At 36.8% G+C, this 21,906-nt stretch overlaps 1 protein-coding gene across 2 annotated transcripts in view; it reads right to left on the bottom strand.

The window, feature by feature from the left end:
- The window catches only part of Acad11 (acyl-CoA dehydrogenase family member 11), an 89,822-nt gene that overhangs the window by 9,121 nt on the left and 58,795 nt on the right, over positions 1-21,906 (bottom strand). For both annotated transcript variants that reach the window (XM_047564692.1, XM_047564691.1), the window contains exons 14-17: positions 5,740-5,806; positions 4,672-4,757; positions 2,944-3,015; positions 1,941-2,095 (exon numbers count right to left, since the gene is read on the bottom strand). In XM_047564692.1, coding sequence (XP_047420648.1) covers positions 1,941-2,095; positions 2,944-3,015; positions 4,672-4,757; positions 5,740-5,806 — 380 coding nt within the window. The remainder of the gene's footprint in view (positions 1-1,940; positions 2,096-2,943; positions 3,016-4,671; positions 4,758-5,739; positions 5,807-21,906) is intronic.

Here is a 21,906-nt window from a genome sequence, read left to right as displayed (position 1 = left end):
CCCTAGATTTGCTAAAAAGCACTAGATGGATAGAACTGAGTGTTCTAGGAAACTGCCAATTTTTTTTTTTTTTTAGTAAGACTGAATTTTGCATTAGAGTCTGGCATTGTTTGAAGAGAGCTGGAAGGAGTCTCCAAATTCAGGGAAATGGAATGTTACTTTCAAAAATTGGGGGTGGTGGGTAAGCTGGCCTGAATTTTTGTTTATGACATACTCACACATTTCTCTTCCTGCTTCAGCTAGATCATCTTATTTATACCAGATGTGAGAAGTGTCAAATGAAGAGGCATATTTTTAAAAAGCAGAAATTTCTGACCAGGGCAGTATTATTAGTGGCACATGCCTGTGATCCTAACAACTCTGGAAGCTGAGGTAGGAAGATCTTAAGTTCAAGACCAGCCTTGGCAATTTAGCAAGACCCTGTCTCAGAATAAAAAATGCAAAGGGCTGGGATGTAGCATAGGGGTAAAGTGCTCAAGTCACATTTGAACAAAGTGCTTCTGTGTGTTCAAGATGTCTGTCAATTTTACTATGTCCTCCCTTCACCCTGCTCAATGGTTTATGTGGCAAAACCTGAAAAGAGAAAAGGGGAAGAGGTCATGGTTGTCAGGAGCAACTCTTTAGTCCCTAAATAGCAGCAGCAGGGCTGTATCTGTGACCCCAAAAGGTCATACACCTCACTCCTGCAGCAGTGCCCACCAATGCCTAAAACTTGCCCTGCTGGGTATTAACAGGGTTCCCACAAACTGTTCCCGGTTATGGTATCATAAAGCAAGCTGTATTTTCTTCATGAGAACAGTGTTGCAACTAAACCATGTATATGCTGAATGAGCATAAAGACTATAAAATATTGACCTTAGTAGCCATTGCTATTTTTTTTTTTTTTTTTTGGTGTGGTTCCCTCCTTCCCACCCCTCCCCCTCACAGTACTGATGTTATTAATATTACCATTAGTAACTACTGCCATTATTACCAACATTGAGCATGTTATACTTCATGGAAAGCAAACACAGTCTAAAAGAATTTGGGTAAAAAATATACTGCAAAAATTTAAAAGATGGTCATAAATGTACTTTATAAGGGGATTAATGTACTTTAGTTAAAATATACTTGTCCAGTAAACACAAATACAATTCTATTAATACAAGTTTAACCTAATATTAGCTTGCTAGTAAGAGTACACATTAAATATTTAATAATACTTTTTCTTGATTTCTTAAAAATTAGAAGGATGTTTTGGGGGATGATTTCACTCTCCCACTTTCTGTAGAGAGCTTTTCAAGGAAATCTGCAATGAGGTTTTCTATTCCCTCTCAATACCTATTTGCTAATTTTTATTATATTGCTCTCATGTAACTATGTTTATAGTGCTTTGTAAACAAAGGACTCAACAGACTCTGATTTGTAGATGAAAATTCAAAATATCATGAACATTCCACCAATTCTTGGTCCCATTTCTACCCACTTTCTCTAAGTGACAGGGAACTCACTTCCTCCTGAGGCAGACCATTCCAAGGTTCAATCTCTCTATCAGAAAGTTCCTCTTTTCACTGAGTGTTGGGCTATTTCCTATATCTTTACACTAATCTGTCCTGATTTCTTTCACAAAACCAAAGGACAAGGCAGGTCCTCTTCCTGTGACAGCCTCTTGATGTCCACAGCAAGCTCTAATGACCAGGTTCTCTAGAAAAGGAGTCTGAGAAAGCTGAAGCAGTTGTCCACACTATGTGCCCAGGTGATGAAATACTGTAGGAGCTAAACTTCCAAAAGGTAAGCATTTCTCATCAGACTATATTTAAATACAGACGTAAATATGCTTTATGGGAAAGAATCACCTCATTCATATAGAGGAAATTTCGCTAGCCAAGTAATATTGGTTTTGTTCATAATAAGTGTAGTGTACTGGGGTGCCATAAATTCAGGAATGTAATCATCCTTACGTGTTCATATAGTTTCTTCTTAAAGGTTTTCCTTTGTGCTGCTCGTTCACACATGATTTGCAAAGCACGTTCTGCCAAACCTACTGTTCTCATACAGTGGTGGATTCTGCCAGGTCCAAGGCGGCCTTGGGAAATTTCAAATCCCCTACCTTCACCTACAAGTAAAAAAGGAAAACATGAAAATGACCCAGCCTATTCCTTTTGTTATTTACACAAATTCTGGAAAACTGACGAACTGCCCTCAATAAAAATGACCTTTTGGTGAGGAAAAAGAAAAAATAAAGGTTCGTTATGCATTTATAGGAATTTTGAGTTCTGTTTTTTTAAACCACCATCCTTAAACATTCAATCAGACTTAAGTTCTGTTCTTGAGCACTTGCTATGCATAAGGTACTTTAATAGTGTTACAGTAGTTATAAAGGTAGATAAGACACAGTCCCTACCCTAGGAATTTAGAATCCAGAAGAACAGGCAAGGATAAAAGCTACAGAGAGGGCCAAAGAAAGGCAAAGGAGGGCTAGATTGTTACAGTAGTAACTTTAGGGCCTGGCAGAGGTTTGTTGAGTAGATGGGGTGAGAAATACAAAAATATTCCTGAAAGAAGTAGCATTTGAGATATCATTTGAAGGCTAAGTAGGATCCCAATAAGCAAGAGTCTTTCCAGGCATGCAGTGTATAAAATTGTTTATTTGTCTGTTTTGTGTGTAAGACTTGAATTCAGAAAATACTGAGGTCTTCTTAAAACAAGGAGACCTACAGATCATGTCTTAGGAAAAAGTGTGTTGCTCTAAATTGGATATTGGATGATTTTTGTATTAAGCTATGTTTTCAATTGATTTGATACACAAAAACACTTCTAACATTTTTAAAAAACCATATCATTCCATGTAAGAAAATTCACAAAATGGAAAATTTATCCTTGATAAATGGAGTAAATAAGATGGAAAAGTACCTAGATTAAGGCTGACAACACTGGAGAATTATCCTTCCAAACTTATCTTACCTAGTATTAAATTGGTGGCAGGAACTCGTACTTGGTTGAAATGGATCTCAAGATGCCCTCCATGCAAGTTATCTATAAAACAGAAAATACAATTTAAAGAGAAAAATGAAAAAAGAAAAAGAGAAAAATTAGGTGACTAAAATAAAGTTATATATAATGAATCTACTGAAGTACAATTACTCAAAAAAAAGGAAAAGGGTTTAAAAGATGCATGTGTCACAGACATTCCTAGTTGGATCTCAGCCCTGAACCCCCAGCACCCAGCAGCTCAGACAACTCGTCAGCTGTTCAAGTTAGAAGAGACTTTAGAAATCATTTGATCCAGAGATTTCTCTGAAATTGCAGAGCTATGAAAAAGAAGATTGGACTCCATAGCACTAGCAAGACTACCTTATTATTATTTTATTACTGATTTTTTTCTTTGACTTTCTGTAGATATAGAATCCCAAAGAAAATTTTGCCTGAGGGGAAAAAAAAGATTTGATGTTTGAAAAATCGAAAGTAAGTAACGTAACTCAAGTTGCTATTTTATCACTATGAAAATCAATGCCTGAAGATGCAAAGAGCCTGCTTGAGGGGACAGAGCAGGCTCAAGCATTAGTGACAAAGCAGAGACCAGACAGACCTTCGTTCAGGTAGGTCACTCCCAGTCTGCAATTGTTCCATTATGTGTTTGCTTCCTGAAAATGCTGGCATTTCAGTCACTGAGACAGGCCACATAATCCCTCCTCCTCCCCACCAAATTCTAGAACTAACCTCTGGCTAACTCCACACCCTTTCCTGTCAGAATGAACATTAAAAATCAACTTTCTCCTCATTGTGTCTTTTGGCCTTGGACAAAGGGAATTGGAGAAATGCCGGTGAATATTTCATAGTGAAAATCAAAAGCAGGCCCTGCGAAGGAGGGTCTTTGCACCTAACCTGTACTTAAAATTCATTTTTGGTGTCTCCATGCTATTGCTTTGCAGCCCAATAACTTCCTATGTGCGATTTGCTCCAGTGAGCTTGTTTGCCCCATCTTGTCCCTATACTTAACTTGTGGGTACATCTGACAGAAGGTTCTGATGACAAACATTCCGTAAAACCAAGCCTTGCATCTGCTACTCAAACATATTCATCAGTCATCTTCAATAACAGAAAGCCAGATTCCCACAGAGCCTTCAATAAATACTTGCTCAGTGGTTGACCTGAGCAGCAAGGACACAATGAAGATGTGCCCAGGATGGGTGGCAGGAAACAAAAGCAGTTTTGCTTCTTAGAAATTCGGCCCAAGAGCAGAAGGAAATAATTGGCCTTTGGTTAAGTCAAAACAGAACTCATTGCTTATTAGCAGCTGTTGTAGGTTGATTGACTAAGAAAACTAAACTTGGAGACAAAAAAATTACTTTTATGCAGATTATCTCAACTTGTTTATCTACATCCACTTCATTAATCCATTCTCATGAATGACAGAGAAAAGACTGGTGGTTTAGAGTTGCTTTTCCTTGAAAACAATCTGCCTTTTCCTAAGCAGTAAATGAAATGCAACCACATCCTGCACTACCTCATATGCTGTACCCTGAATTCCACCAGGATCCTAACACGTTGCCAGGGCCAAAGGTATTTCTAAGAATACCTCTCATACATTAAGATGCTCTCTATTCCCGCCAGCATCACTGCAGATTCAAATCTTCCTGCTTGCTAATGCTTGTCATTTAGGAATCAGGGACATGTTTGCTGAGTACTTACCCGTGTACCCAAAAACTGACAAAGGCCTTATTATTTTTATTCCAGGTGTGTTGATAGGAACAAGAATCATGCTGTGCTGTTTGTACCTAGTCAAAAGAAAAACAGTGTTAGGAAAAGTTTAAGAGGAGAAATGAGACAGACATTATGCAGAGTTGAAATTGCCTTGTTATAATCACATAAGCAGTAATGATTGGAATGGGGACTGTGTAAAAGACTCCCTGAGCGCAGTCTAATGCAGGCTGTGATCTGGAACAAAAACAATGATTTGAAAATAGTGAAAGTTATTTGATTGAGGCTTGTTATGGTTTGGATCCTAAATATTCCTCAAAAGTTCATGAGCTGAAGGCTTAATGGAGCTATGGGAGCTGATAGAAAATTTCAGAAGCAGGGCCTATTTGGAGGAAATAGTGGGGCATGTCCTTGAAAGGTATACTGGGACTCTGGACCTTCCTCTCTTTTTCTGCTTCCTGACTACTACAAGACAAACAGCTTTGCTCTACCATGCATACTCCCCACCATGATGCTCTGCCTCAGTGCAGGCCCAAAGTGTTGGTGCCAAGTGACCTTAGACTGAAGCCTCTGAAACTGAGCTAAAATAAACCTTTCCTTCTTGAAATTGATTTATCTCAGGTATTTTGTTATAGCAGTGGAAATCCAACTAACACAAGGTTTCTTGTTGTTGTTCAACAATTGTAACTAGGAAACTGATATGAAAAATTAAACATTTCAAGACTCTGCCTTTGATTAAAACATCTAATCACTTCAATAATACAGACAGTTCTGAAAAATCCTGTTAATCATCTAATCATAACAGCTTTGATGACTAAGTAACATTTTCTAATGCCAGAAATTCCAAAGTGAAGAATGTACAGCAACACTCCCGAAATGTTTTTCAAATGTATCTTTCAGTGAAATACTTGTGAAATGCAAACAATGAAATTTAATCTCAAAATATATTTTATACTATTATGATTTGTAAGCCCAAGTGGTATATTTTAAGTAAATTAAATGAACAGCAAAATTTACTTTTATTCCTACATATATTTTCAATCAGTATTATTTTATTACCTGGACTCAGAAGTAGTTTTAGTTCTTCCCAAAAGAATTAAAATTTTACACCTGGGATTCCCAGCTCCTAAAATCAAGGAGGAAATGATTAGAACGCTTTATAAAAGGAAATTTCTTATTTGACATTTTATCCTGAAGGTTCTAATCCTTCCAAAGTTTATCTCTGGCCAAAAAAAAAAAAGAAAAAAATATCTTTGATTCATTAAAATAGCAATGCTTTACACAACCCTGTATGTCACCCATGAAAAATGATTAAGCAAGTACAAGATTGGACTCCATCAATGAAAACTTTGCACAAAAATAAGAAGTCAAAAAAGCAAGTGACAGCTGCAAACTTTAAGGCAGTTCTCCATTCACGTCATATGTCTGATATAATTACATGTCATATATAATACAAATTTTATATGCCTAATATAATATTTTATATGTCCTTATGTAAGAGACTCTGATCCCACTTTCAGAAAGCCTGGGTTCTCATTTATTAATTTATTAAGGGTTAAAATTTGGCAATTTAAAATTATTCCTATTTTTTAAAAATATTTTTTAGATGTTGATAGACCTTTATTTTATTCATTTATTTATATGTGGTGCTGAGAATCAAACCCAGTGCCCTACACATGCTAGGCAAGCACTCTATCACTGAGCCACAACCCCAGCCCCAAATCATTCCTAATTTAATGTTAAATATTATTTTATCGCATATTTCAGGGGTCTGAGCATTCCCCATTGGTCTTGCAAAAAGCACATTTCATGTTTACCAGTAAATCTAAGTACCTGGTCCCTCAGGGAAACTACTGAATTGGCCTTCCAGCTACACAGCTGCAAATAATTGTATCAGACTGAGTTAAATATGTGTATATGAAGTCTCAAACAAAGTATCAGATTCTCTTTTCCAATTTTTATAAAAAGAGGTTTCAAGATATTTGAAATCATATAACGATTTGGTGAGAAATGTAAGGAATTATATCAAATAATTGAATAACACCATCAAATTCCAGAAGACATGGAGAGATAAAAGCATTATCAACCATATGCAATTTTTAGACTTTATGTGGATACTAATTCAATCAAACAAAATAAAAAGTATTAATGGCACTTATGAAACAATTAAAAATTTGAACACTAATGTAATGACAGCAAGAAATTTAGGTTGCTAACAGTATTGTTATAAAGGAGCTCTTATTGAGATACATACTAAAATATTTGTGAAAGAAATGATGTGATAGGTGAGATTTATTTCAAAATAATATGGGGAGAGGACAGAATGTGAGTAGGAATAAAGCAAGATTTGCCATGAGTTGAAAATTATTGAATCTCAAAACTATTCAGAGACTTCCTAGGGAACTTCAGTGTGCAGCAGGGACTTGAAGGAGAAACATGAGTGGTGTACCAAAATGTCTGGAAACAGCTCATGTATAAGCAGGAGCAGTAAGGAAAGCAGTGCCCAGAGGAAGATGCTGCTTTGCCTCTAAAGATCAAGCAGGGGTTGGGAGGAGGACACAGTGGAGCAAAGCCGTACTAGGAGAAAGGTAACAAGGCAAGAAACAAACACCAAGGCAAGCAGAGGGAAAGAAGGAGTATAAACTGAGGAGTAAAGTTAGAAGTAGTCCACTGTAGGTAGATTCTAGCACTTACAATTGACATTTTGAAACACCTGCAGTTCAGTCTGTGTATCTGTAGAAGACACAAATGAATCTAACTGAGGGATACTAAGTAAACAGAAAATTGGTAGAAAAGGAAGTAGAGGAGTCTGTAAAAGCACACAATTGGGGGTGCTCTTGGCCACCAACAGATAAGGGATTTCAATGAATGTCTCAGAAATAGGTAAAGGCAAGTGGAACAATGAAATGTGCAGAGAAGTTAGTGTCTAGAAAATAATATATGGAGCTGAAAATGGAGAGGGTTCTGGCCTCACAGTCAGAAAGTGTGACTCAGAAGTGAGGCTACAAAAGAGGGATTAATGAGGGATTTATAAGAAGAGAAACACAGCAGCTGGTACCCTCATAGGTGTCTGACACTTAGACTGAAGGGGAGAAGTATATATCATGTTACAAAGAAGCTGAATGGAAAAATTCTAATACTGGGGGTTGCAACCCCAAAGCTGGCTTCCAATAGCTAACCCTAATGGGAATCATGGCCCTACTCCAACAGTGTCTTACAGAATTCTTACTCAGGAAAGACACATGGCTGGAAAAGAGTTCTCTGTTAGTAACAGAGGAAACTTTAACCAGTTACTTTTCCTTTCCTCTTAAGTATTAATGGAAAACCAAAGATCTGTTGTATATGAAGAAACCTGCAGCATTCAAGAGAATGACTGGCCAAACTAATCTGGAAAACTGACCACAAAGGAATGAAATAAAATAAGAATCAGAACCTAAGTAACAAACAAGAAACAACAAAACTGAACTAAACCAAATACAAAATTTCTGATTACTGTAACAGGAGAGATTCAATGTATTATAGCCATAAAACCAGAAAAAGATGCTTCCTGAGAATAATAATACAAAAACTTTTAGAGATTAGTATATTATTACTAAATATAAAGTTTCACAGAAGCACTAAAAATAAATCAAGAAAATTTCCCAGAAGTAGAAGAAAAAGCAAGAGACTGAAAATAAGAGAACAGGGGCTCTCTTCACGGGGCGATACAAGATGGCGGCCTAGAGGGAGACTGCACCCCCAGTCGCTCCAGAACCCAGGAGTTAAGAAGGGGAGGCATTGAGAGACTCGGACTGAAGTGGAGCCACGGGTGAGTCTGCCCACTGGGTAAAGCTCGGCCCGGGTGGCAGGCCCAGATAGAGGTGGCTTATCAGAGCCGGGCAGGGCAGCTAGAGTCATCCACAGGCAGTCCTGCGCACTCCGGCGGTGGGCCCCGCCCACACAGCCAGCTTCTCCAGGTTCTCGGAATGGAACTGGCCCGCTAGTGAGAGCCTTTCTGAACAGAGCAGGCTCCGAGTCCCGGAGCCGCTGCAGCGCAGTGTACTCCTGCAAAGAACCAGCGGAGAGCCTCGATCTGCAAGCAGCCTCAGGGATAAGGGCAGGGCAGCCGGAGACCTCTTCAGGCGGCTCTGCCCACTCCGGCTGCGGGCTCTCTTCACGGGGCGATCCAAGATGGCGGCCTAGAGGGAGACTGCACCCCCATTCGCTCCAGAACCCAGGAGTTAAGAAGGGGAGGCATTGAGAGACTCGGACTGAAGTGGAGCCACGGGTGAGTCTGCCCACTGGGTAAAGCTCGGCCCGGGTGGCAGGCCCAGATAGAGGTGGCTTAGCGGAGCCGGGCAGGGCAGCTTGAGTCTTCCCAAGGTAGTCTTCCACGCTCCGGCAGTGGGCTCTTCCCACACGGCCAGCTGCACGGTGCAGGCCCACAGTGAGAACATTTCCGCACAGAGCCAGTTCCAAAACGTGGAACCAGTAGGGGGCTAGGGGCAGTATTCTTCGAATGAGCTGCTTTATCAGATTCCTCCAAGACATCAGGCTACTGAAGGCTGGGAGGTGATACACTGGAAATCTACTGGGACACTATAAGCCAATAGTGGAAAACTGCAATATCTCAGGGTCCCACTGACAACTGACCATTATGAGAAAACAAGGGAAGAAAATGTCCCAAACAAACCTAGATACTACATCAATAAAACCCAATGACAGCACAGCAGAAGAAATGTCAGAAAGGGAGTTCAGAATGTACGTAATTAAAACGATCAGGGAAGCTAATGAGGAGATGAAAGAGCAAATGCAGGCACTGAAGGAGGAGATGAAAGAGCAAATGCAGGCATTAAATGATCGCACCAATCAACAGTTAAAAGACCAAATACGGGAAGCAAGAGATCATTTCAATAAAGAGTTAGAGATACTGAAAAAAAACCAAACTGAAATCCTTGAAATGAAGGAAACAATAAACCAGTTAAAACTCCATAGAAAGCATAACCAATAGGATAGAACACCTGGAAGACAGAACCTCAGACATTGAAGACAAAATATTTAACCTTGAAAACAAAGTTGAACAAACAGAGAAGATGGTAAGAAATCATGAACAGAATCTCCAAGAACTATGGGATATCATGAAAAGGCCAAATTTGAGAATTATTGGGATTGAGGAAGGCTTAGAGAAACAAACCAAAGGAATGAACAATCTATTCAATGAAATAATAACAGAAAATTTCCCAAATCTGAAGAATGAAATGGAAAACCAAGTACAAGAGGCTTATAGAACTCCAAACATACAAAATTACAACAGACCCACACCAAGGCACATTATTATGAAAATACCTAACATACAAAATAAAGACAGAATTTTAAAGGCCGTGAGAGAAAAGAATCAAATTACATTCAGAGGGAAACCAATAAGAATATCAGCAGATTTTTCAATCCAGACCCTAAAAGCTAGAAGGGCCTGGAACAACATATACCAAGCCCTGAAAGAAAATGGATGCCAACCAAGAATCTTATACCCAGCAAAACTTACCTTCAAATTTGACGATGAAATAAGATCCTTCCATGATAAACAAAAGCTAAAGGAATTTACAAAAAGAAAGCCAGCATTACAGAACATTCTCAGCAAAATATTCCATGAGGAAGAGATGAAAAACAACGATGCAAATCAGCAACAGGAGGCGCTAGCCTAAAGGTATAGCCAAATAAAGGAGAAACCAAATCATGTCAAAAACAAATATGAGTCAATTGACTGGGAATACAAATCATATCACAATAATAACCCTGAATGTTAATGGCCTGAATTCATCAATCAAAAGACACAGACTGGCAGATTGGATTAAAAAGAAAAATCCAACAATATGCTGCCTGCAAGAGACTCATCTCATAGAAAGAGACACCCATAGACTAAAGGTGAAAGGATGGGGAAAAACATACCATGCACACGGACACAGCAAAAAAGCTGGAGTATCCATCCTCATCTCAGATAATATGGACTTCAAACCAAAACTAGTCAGAAGGGATAAAGAAGGACATTACATGCTGCTTAAGGGAAGCATAAATCAGCAAGACATAACAATCATAAATATCTATGCCCCGAACATTGGCTCATCCACGTACGTCAAACAAATCCTTCTCAATTCCAGAAATCAAACAGACCACAACACAATAATACTAGGCGATTTTAACACACCTCTCTCACCATTGGATAGATCGTCCAAACAAAAATTGAATAAAGAAACTATAGATCTCAACAACACAATCAGCAATTTAGACTTAACGGACATATATAGAATATACCATCCAACAAAGAATGAATACACTCTCTTCTCAGCAGCACATGGATCCTTCTCTAAAATAGACCATATTTTATGCCACAAAGCTACTGTTAGTAAATACAAGAAGATAGAGATACTACCTTGTACTCTATCAGATCATAATGGATTGAAATTAGAAATAAATGACAGAATAAAAAACAGAAACTTCTCCAATACCTGGAGACTAAATAATACACTATTATATGATGAATGGATAACAGAAGACATCAGGAGGGAAATAAAAAAATTCTTAGAAGTAAACGAGAACAAAGACACATCATATCAAAATCTCTGGGACACTATGAAAGCAGTACTTAGAGAAAGATTTATTTCATGGGGTGCATTCAAAAAAAGAAGTAGAAATCAACAAATAAACGACTTAACACTACAGCTCAAAGCACTAGAAAAAGAAGAGCAGACCAATACCAAAAGTAGTAGAAGACAGGAAATAGTTAAAATCAGAGCCGAAATCAATGAAATCGAAACAAAAGAAACAATCGGAAAAATTAACAAAATAAATAGTTGGTTCTTTGAAAAAATAAATAAAATTGATAAACCCTTAGCCACACTAACAAAGAGAAAGAGGGAGAAAACTCAAATTACTAAAATTCGGAATGAACAAGGAAACATCACAACAGACACGACTGAAATACAAAACATAATTAGAAGCTATTTCGAAAATCTATACTCCAACAAAACAGAAAACCTCAAAGACATCAACAAATTTCTAGAGACATATGAACTACCTAAACTGAACGAGGAGGACATACACAACTTAAATAAACCAATTTCAAGCAATGAAATAGAAGAGGTCATCAAAAGCCTACCAACAAAGAAAAGTCCAGGACCAGATGGGTTCTCAGCCGAGTTCTACAAAACCTTTAAAGAAGAGCTCATTCCAATACTCCTCAAACTATTCCATGAAATAGAAGAGGAGGGAACCCTACCAAACTCGTTCTATGAAGCCAATATCACCCTGATACCTAAACCTGACAGAGACACATCAAGGAAAGAAAATTTCAGACCAATATCCTTAATGAACATCGATGCAAAAATTCTCAACAAAATTTTAGCAAATCGCATACAAATATATATTAAAAAGATAGTGCACCACGATCAAGTGGGTTTTATCCCAGGGATGCAAGGTTGGTTCAACATCTGGAAATCAATAAATGTCATTCACCATATCAACAGACTTAAAGTTAAGAATCACATGATTATTTCAATAGATGCAGAAAAAGCATTTGATAAAATACAGCATCCCTTCATGCTCAAAACACTAGAAAAAATTGGGGTAGTGGGAACATTCCTAAACATTATAAAGGCCATCTACGCTAAGCCCATGGCTAATATCATTCTAAATGGTGAAAAACTGAAAGCGTTCCCCCTAAAAACTGGAACAAGGCAGGGATGCCCTCTTTCACCGCTTCTATTCAACATCGTCCTTGAGACTCTAGCCAGAGCAATCAGACAAACCAAAGAAATTAAAGGGATACGAATAGGAAAAGAAGAACTCAAACTATCCCTGTTCGCTGATGACATGATTATATATTTAGAGGAACCTGGAAATTCCACCAGAAAACTTTTAGAACTCATAAGTGAATTCAGTAAAGTAGCAGGTTACAAGATCAATGCTCATAAATCCAATGCATTTTTATACATAAGTGATGAATCTTCAGAAAGAGAAATTAGGAAAACTACCCCATTCACAATAGCATCGAAAAAAATAAAATACTTGGGAATCAATCTCACAAAAGAGGTGAAAGACCTCTACAATGAGAACTACAGAACACTAAAGAAAGAAATTCAAGAAAACCTTAGAAGATGGAAAGATCTCCCATGTTCCTGGATAGGCAGAATTAATATTGTCAAAATGGCCATACTACCTAAAGTGCTATACAGATTTAATGCAATTCCAATTAAAATCCCAATGATGTACCTTGCAGAAATAGAGCAAGCAATTATGAAATTCATCTGGAAGAATAAAAAACCTAGAATAGCTAAAGCAATCCTCAGTAGCAAGAGCGAAGCAGGGGGTATTGCAATACCAGATCTTCAACTCTACTACAAAGCAATAGTAACAAAAACGGCATGGTATTGGTACCAAAATAGACAGGTAGATCAATGGTACAGAATAGAGGACATGGACACAAACCCAAATAAATACAATTTTCTCATACTAGACAAAGGGGCCAAAAATATGCAATGGAGAAAAGATAGCCTCTTCAACAAATGGTGCTGGGAAAACTGGAAAACCATATGCAATAGAATGAAATTAAACCCCTATCTCTCACCCTACACAAAACTCAACTCAAAATGGATCAAGGACCTTGGAATCAGACCAGAGACCCTGCATCTTATAGAAGAAAAAGTAGGTCCAAATCTTCAACTTGTTGGCTTAGGATCAGACTTCCTTAACAGGACTCCCATAGCACAAGAAATAAAAGCAAGAATCAACAACTGGGATAGATTCAAACTAAAAAGCTTTCTCTCAGCAAAGGAAACTATCAGAAATGTGAAGAGAGAGCCTACAGAGTGGGAGAATATCTTTGCCAACCATACTTCAGATAGAGCGCTAATTTCCAGAATCTATAAAGAACTCAAAAAACTCTACACGAAGAATACAAATAATCCAATCAACAAATGGGCTAAGGAAATGAACAGACACTTCACAGAAGAAGATGTACAAGTAATCACCAGATATATGAAAAAATGTTCAACATCCCTAGTAATAAGGGAAATGCAAATCAAAACTACCCTAAGATTTCATCTCACCCCAATTAGAATGGCGATTATCAAGAATACAAGCAACAATAGGTGTTGGCGAGGATGTGGTGAAAAAGGAACACTCATACATTGCTGGTGGGGTTGCAAATTAGTGCAGTCACTCTGGAAAGCAGTGTGGAGATTCCTCAGAAAGCTTGGAATGGAAACACCATTTGACCCAGCTATCCCACTCCTTGGTCTATACCCAAAGGACTTAAAATCAGCATACTACAGAGATACAGCCACATCAATGTTCATTGCTGCTCAATTCACCATAGCCAGATTGTGGAACCAACCTAGATGCCCTTCAGTTGATGAATGGATAAAGAAACTGTGGCATATTTATACAATGGAATATTACTCCGCAATGAAGAATGATAAAATTATGGCATTTGTAGGCAAATGGTCGAAATTGGAGAATATCATGCTAAGTGAGATAAGCCAATCTCAAAAAACTAAAGGACGAATGATCTCGTTGATAAGCGGATGAGGACATATAATGGGGGGTGGGACGGGCTAGCATTAGGTTTAGGGTTAGGTTTAGAGTTAGGCTAAGGAGAGCGGTAAGAATGAAGGAAAGAAGGACTGTGTAGAGGGAAAAGAGGGGTGGGAGGGGTGGGAGGGGTGGGAGGGGTGGGGGGGGAGGGGAAAAATAAAATAAACATCATTACCCTATGTAAACATAAAAAAATAAAAAAAATAAATAAAAAAAAAAAAAAAAAAAAAGAAAATAAGAGAACAAAGAGATAGCCAAAACATGAAGTACAGCATCAGGGTAAAAATCAGAGGAAAGAGAAAACAAAAAATTAAAAGAAAGAACTTTCTGGATGAAATTTTCTAAAACTGAAAAACAAAAGTGGAGAATCTTCAAACTGAAAGAGTCATTGATAGGTAAGAACAATCTATCAGATATGTGCTTAGGACATTTCAAAACAAAGTGAACTAACAGATTTCAAAGAGACTAAAACATGTCACCTGGTATCAGACTTCTCATCAGGCTCACAGGATACTAGATAAAAGCAAACAATTCAACTTAGACTTCTATACCTAACCAAACTATCAATTTTTGTGAAGGCAGAATAAATACACATTTAGTCATGTGAGATCTGAGAATTATTTTTCCCAAAGAGTTAAGAATGAACTCAAGCTAAATAAGGGAGTAAATCAAGAAAAAAGAAGCCCTTATTATCCTAATAGCCCAGGAAATTAATTCATGGAAACCCCAAAATAATTGCTCTAAAGTATGCCTAAATAATAGTCAGTCTAGGAAGGAAAAGACTAACCTCTACAAAAGTCTCCCAGAAAACAAAGTTTAAAGAATTAACGTGGTCCAAATATAAAAGAAACTGTACCATTCTTGCTCATCCCATGCAGGCAAGGGAAAGGGTTTTGGTGGGAGGGATGGGCTGGCTGTGAAATAAAAGTTTTAAGAAATATATATCCGAAATAAAGGCAAAGAATATTTTTGAAGCAGGGGTGTGACCGGCTGAGCCATCCAGAAGGGTCTGGCTTTAACAAAGAAGTAGCCTGTGCTTGCTTTATTTATAGCAATACAGATCAAAGGGAACCTGTTGGAGCTTCTTCTGGAAAAATAGGATAGGGGGTGGAGGTAAGCAGGCCATTTGGCTCTAGCGAGTCACTCCTGTGCTTGTATTTAAACCTGAGCAGTGAGCTAACGCACCATACCACATGACTCAGGCATTACTGAACAGTGCATATCCGACTATGAGCTCCTGAGGCCAGGTATTCCTTGTTAATGGCTCCAGCTTTGCCCCGTTCTCATAGGGGTCATGGATGGCTCTCCATGTAACATGTCAAGAATTTAAGTAATACCCAGAGTGTAAGAAAAGCTGTTTTAATTGACCTTGATGATAAAACCACTCCTTAGACTGGCCAGTGATTTATAGTGTATCAGTTATGGAAGGACACAAAAATCTAACACAGTACTTAGACTAACAGTAAACACTACTTGCATAGCCTTATAAGTTAAGTGTTATGTATTGGTTTTCAAAGTTTAGACTCATCCTGTGGTCAACTATGATTTCGGTTACAAGACAATATAAATATTAGTCATCTTAACAATGTAAAAGTGGAAACCATAGCTAACACAACTTACAAGAAGAAAGGAAGGAATAATATATAGAGAAAGGGGTGAAAGATTTCTTATAAGGTAGAGCTTGAAGAGATTCTGTCAAATGCAGAAAGGGATTTAAAGATTAAAGTTAAATTTTTTTTTTTTTTTTTTTTTTTTTGCGGTGCTAGGGATTGAACCCAGGGCCTTGTGCTTGCGAGGCAAGCACTCTACCAACTGAGCTATCTCCCCAGCCCAAAGTTAAAATTTTTTTAATGGAATAAATATCTACATTAGGAAATGGCAGTTTCAATACAAATGACCTAAATTGTAACTATTCAAATTCGAGTGTCAATAACAATGTTTAAAATGAATGTATTAAGAGTGAGAAAAAAGCATTTTATCTAGAATTATAGTGTTAATGTTCTCCAGGGCATAATGTTGGTATGTGGAATGATAGGAAACAGTATAGTCTTAGTCTCATTTGTTACCATTTCTAATTGAATAATAATAATGACTTTAAATATATTAAACAAAAAACTAGCCTTCTATCTTGTAAACAAATCAGTAAATCCCAATTAGGAGAAGGAGAGGCTTGCTGAGTGAACTACAATGTTTTCTTTATTTTTCTTTCCTAATTTCCTTTTAATCTGAGCATTTCACCTACAGGCTAAGGAGGAGTAATTTTCTGCAAACAGTGGGCCATTTCCCCACTTCTCTGTGATGAAACACAATTTCAGAAATCCTATATGCATATTGTGCTTGATAAAACATTTAAATTGATAAAAAAAAAAAACAAAAAACAAAAAAACACTTAAAATAGATTTCACTTGGGAAAGAGAGGGAAGGGCAAGAAGGCGGTATACCTTAAATGGGTGACTCTTCTCACCCCCAGGCTGATGGTAGAATGAGACACCTAAACTGACTTTGAGTTTGAATGACAAGTCTGCTTTCCTTACAGTTACAGTCATCAGAATTGTATGAATATGAAATCATATACATATATGTGATTTTTATCTATGACTAGAAAGGGAGAGGCCTTTTAATTTACTGAAACTGGAAATGCAAAAAATAGAATAAAATTAGTCAGCAGATGTCACACTGTAATCAGATAACAAATACATTAGGCAAAATTGTCTGTCTTATTTTTTTCCTAAATACTTATTATTCATAGTATATGTGAGAGAGAAAAAATTTCTATCCTTGTGTGCATTGGCAATATTATCTTATTATTAAATCCAATAATTAGTAAATTAAGTGAAGTAAAATACAAAATTATCATAGTGAAGGAATATTTTTCATTAAAAGAAACTTCCAAGCATTTTCATAAATATAAGTAAGAATATTGTAATGGTCAAGTAGAAGACTTTGCCTCAAAAAGTCTGCAAGTAGGTGCACTGACATTAGACAACAAAGGCCCTCAGGTTAAACATACTTTTTTATATTAACCTTTGCTGTAATTTGCATGTTCAATGTCCCTGGAAGGCCCATGTGTTACAGACTTTGTCCCTAGGTGGGACTACTATTGAGTAGTGATATAGTGATAGACCCTTTTGGAGATGAGACCTAGAAGGAGGTTCTTATCTCATTGGTAGTGTGTTCTCAAAGTAGATTGTGGGACCAAAGTTCCATTTTCTTCTTCTTTTGATCTCTGGCCCTGAGGTGAGCATTTGCTCCTCCACATACTTCCCACCATCACCATCCTGCACCTGGACTTAAAAGCAATAGGTCAACCCAGTCATGAACTAGAACTTCTAAAATCATGAGCAAAAATAAATCTTTCCTCTTTGTAAGATAATCATCTCAGGTATTTTGTTATAGTGACAGAAAACTAACCTATGAGACAATAGGAAATAATAGTTTTAGAATTTCTAGAATTTATTCTTCTTTTAAGTGGCAATCTGCCCCTCTCTTTCTTTGTAGATTTTAACTAAGACTCATTATCTGAAAATGTTCAACTGGGGGAAATTTATTTTACCCATAATTGGCTCTAGCTGTGTAATAATGTATAATGATGCTTTAATTCTTTAATTAAAGAAGAAGAATCTTTTATGGAGTGTCTTACTTTTAATTCTGCAATGATATATATTTTTTTTACTTGGGGCTGTTTTTGAGGTTTTACTTGTAGGAACTCATGGCCAGTTGCTGAAGGGTTGAGTTCCATGCACTGCATTGTCTCTTTGCTGGGCATACTTTTGAAAATCAGATTAGGACATGATGGTATGATTTGGGGTTAATTTTCATTTGAGATCTTTTCTTTTTTATTTTCTATTCTGGCAATCAAGAACATTTTGGATAAATCTTTTAAGGTTTCATTAATTCTAGATAACCGGAAGCTGAAAACTTCAGAAGTAAAATCTCTATAATTCTTTCAAACTCTTGTCCAAAGCTGCCTTTTTCTAATACTCAGAATATATAGTTTTCCCTAATACTTCCTAATGTTATTATTGCCTTGTTCTTTCTATTTTGAAAAAATTTGTTGCCACATCTTTGCATAAGCCAAATAGATTTCAAATAGTAGGTAAATTTTGAAGAAGCTAAAAAAAAAAAAACAAGGCAAATAATTCTTTGATTTTTGACTTGCTCAATCAAACATGGAAAATGATTCAGATTCTAAAAAACTGAACATCCAACCTGGTTCTTTTTGCAAACATTAAGTAGAGGAAGTAAAGGTGAATGCATTGTTTGTAAAATTAAAAATATTTTTATTTAACCTTGATGTCTCAGAACATAAATATATCATCTCCTCTTAGCTACAAGCAGAATTTGGCAGATGCAGCAATTGAAACATCCTTCTGTTGAAGATAATGATTGCTCTTTTATGCTACTTTAGTTAACAAGCAGGATTCAAAAAGTCAGAAACAAAATGTATTAGGGAAAATATGAATAATCCTGAGAACATTTCCACATATCTGCTGTTACAGGCCTTCATGAATGAAAACAGATGGCATAGATAAAATATTTTTGTTTTTAATCCAGACTTTCTGGTATTTTAAGACTGTTCAAGTGCCAGGATTAAGTCAGAATGAAATTATATCTCCCTGATATTTACTGATTATTTTTTAATTTCTTAGGCTTTAAAGCCATCAAACAAAATCATTTTCTAACAAAAGGAAAGATGAAAAGTTTAGGAAAAAAAACCCATGAGTGTCAGTATGATGTGGTCTGAAACAATTAATAAGTAATATAAAAATTATAAAGTAGAGTTAGTCATTCACAGTCTCAGGGGTACTTCTACCAACATTGAATTTTTGAGGTTAAAAAAATTGATTTGGTTCTAGCTCTAATTTTAACAATTCACAGTGGAATAAATAAAAACCATTTTTACAATAAAATCCCCACTTGCAAAAAAATATATTTATCATACAATCCCAAGGTTAAGAGAAAAATAATCTAATTTGTTGGGGAAACACCCTTTGAAATTCATTGACTCCATCTAAATTTTAAGTATTCAATAAATGTTACATGCTACTGCTCTTACTGCTACATAACAGAATATGGTTAGAGGGAAAAAATTCCTAATAGAGTTGAAATTTTTTAAAATTTTAAATAATTAAGCCATAAAAATTGGCATAAAAAATCAAATACTTCTTATATCTCTAGATGGGAAAGAATTTTAAGCTTTAAAAACTACAAATGAAAACAAAAGGAAAAGATCAATTGGTTTGCCTATATAAAATTGTTATACATTAAAAAACAAAAGCAAGGAGATTTAAGATGATGAACCAGAGGAAGGCGACATTCCTAGTTGCTCTGTGGCTCAGTTTTCAAACAGCAGGAGTACTACTTCTCTGTAAGGTGGGTGAAAGAGATTCACTAAAAATCAATATTAGACAGTCGGAGTGTCTTAGAGACTCAGACATTTGAGTATGTTGAAGACTACGTTGGAGCCAAGCTGGTTGTGGCAGCTGTGGTAGAGGTGCTAGTTTGGTACAGAGGGAGGGGGAACACAGAAATAAACATAACAGACAGATTCAGTATGGAAAACCTGATCACAAAAGCAGGCCGTCCTTAGCTGATCCAGAGGCTGCACTGTGCACTGGTGCTTGGTAAGTGCCCTGTGTTTCCCAACTGGCTGTGGAGAGCTGAGGCAGGAGGGAGCACACGGCAACTGCTGCTGTGGGAGCCTGGACAGATGAGCAAACACAGCTGCACTGTCCTAGCAAGCGCCTTCTGTGTAGCCTAGGATAAACCTACCAGAACAGGAGTGAAACAGGCACAGAGTATTCAAGTCAGAAAAGCAAAGGGGAGCTGGTATGCTTTGGATGTGAGGTGTCCCCCAAAAGCTCAAACTAATGACCAGACCCCACTAAGAAACAGGGATAGACCCCATGTCTCACAAATGGACATCTACTACCACAGCAAAAATAGAGAATTAACACAAAAGCTGAAGCTACCACATCTATGGGGGAGGGTCTCAATCTAATCACTCTAGGACATTTTGGAAAGTGAAGATTGTGCCCTAAAAAGGCCTACACATAAGGGCAGAAGAGAAATATCACCAAAGAGATGCATAAAACCCAACATACAAATACAAGAAATATGAACAAACAAGTAATGTGACACTTCCTAAAGTTCATAATTCACCAGCAACTAACCCTACTACTGAAATGGATGACACATTTCATAAAAAATTCAAAAGAATCATTATAAAAGTGACCAAAAAATAAATTCCAAGAGAAAACAGAAAAAAAAAAAAAAAAAAGACTGAATGAATTAAGGAAGTCAGTACAGGATATGAATGAGAAATTCAATAAAGAGATAGATAGAAATGTTGAAAAAGAACCAGATAAATCTTGGAAATGAAAGACACAATAAATCAAATAAAATGTTCTACTGAAAATCTCTCTAATAGAGTAGACCATGCTGAAGACAAAGTGGCCAGCCTTGAACATTTAGACAGCATTACAGAAAAATAAATCACCATGATCGGAATATGCAAGAATTCTGGGACCAATTTAACATTAAGAGACCAAATTTAAGAATCACTGGAATTGAGGATGTCTGTGAGATGCAGGCCAAGAGAACTGATAACATTTTCAAGGAAAAAATAGCAGAATATTTTCCAAACCTTGAGAATGACAAGGACATCCAGATACAAAATGCTCTGAGAACCCTGTGTAGACAAGATTAAAAATGAACCTCTCCATGACACATTATCATTAAAATGCCTAACATACAGAACAAGGATAGAAATTTAAAAGCCTCAAGAGAAAAATAACAGGCCACATTTAGAGGTAAGTCTATCAGAATCACTGTTGATTTCTCAGCATAAACTCTACAAGCTAGGAGGGCGTAGAATGATGTGCTCCAAGTGCTGAAAGAACTTGGTTAACCAAGACCACTATATCTAGAAAAGCTATCATTCAAAATCAAAGAAGAGATAAAAACTTTCCAAGATAAACAATAAATTAAAGTAATTCATGATAACTAATCTGGCACCATAGAACTTACTTAACAAACCACTCCACACAGAAGAAATAAAAAATAAACCCCAGAGTTTACAAATGAAGAAATCTCATTTGAAGAATAGTTAAGCAAATGAGAAACAGGACCAAATTAAACATTACAAATAAATCAAAATGGCAGGAATAAACAGCTCTCTGTAATAACATTGAATGTAAATTATTACGAACCTCAAATTAAAAGACATAGGCTGACAGAATTAATTAAAAAACAAGCCCCGACTATATGTTGTATACAGGAGATGCACCTTACAGATAAAGACAGTCATTGGCTGGAAGTAAAAGGATAGAAATTTAATAAACAATGCAATTGGAACCCAAAACAAGCAGGAGTAGTTACTCCTATAACTGACAAAACAGACTTCAAATCAAAATCAATCAGAAGATGGGCTGGCTCAGTGGTAGAGCACTTGCCTTGCATGTGTGAGGCACTGGGTTCAATACTCAGCACCACATATATAAATAAAATAAAGATATTGAGTTAATCTATAACTGAAAACAAAACATTTTTTAAAATAAAAATAAATTTTAAAAAATCAATCAGAAGAGACAAAGTGGTCATGTCATACTAAAGGGAAAATCCAACAAGAAGATATAACAAATATTATGCCCCAAACGT

Source organism: Sciurus carolinensis, chromosome 9 (genome assembly GCF_902686445.1).
Source record: "Sciurus carolinensis chromosome 9, mSciCar1.2, whole genome shotgun sequence".
Taxonomy (NCBI): domain Eukaryota; kingdom Metazoa; phylum Chordata; class Mammalia; order Rodentia; family Sciuridae; genus Sciurus; species Sciurus carolinensis.
Note: the sequence above shows the minus strand (reverse complement) of the source record. Positions and strands in the feature narration are given on the sequence as shown.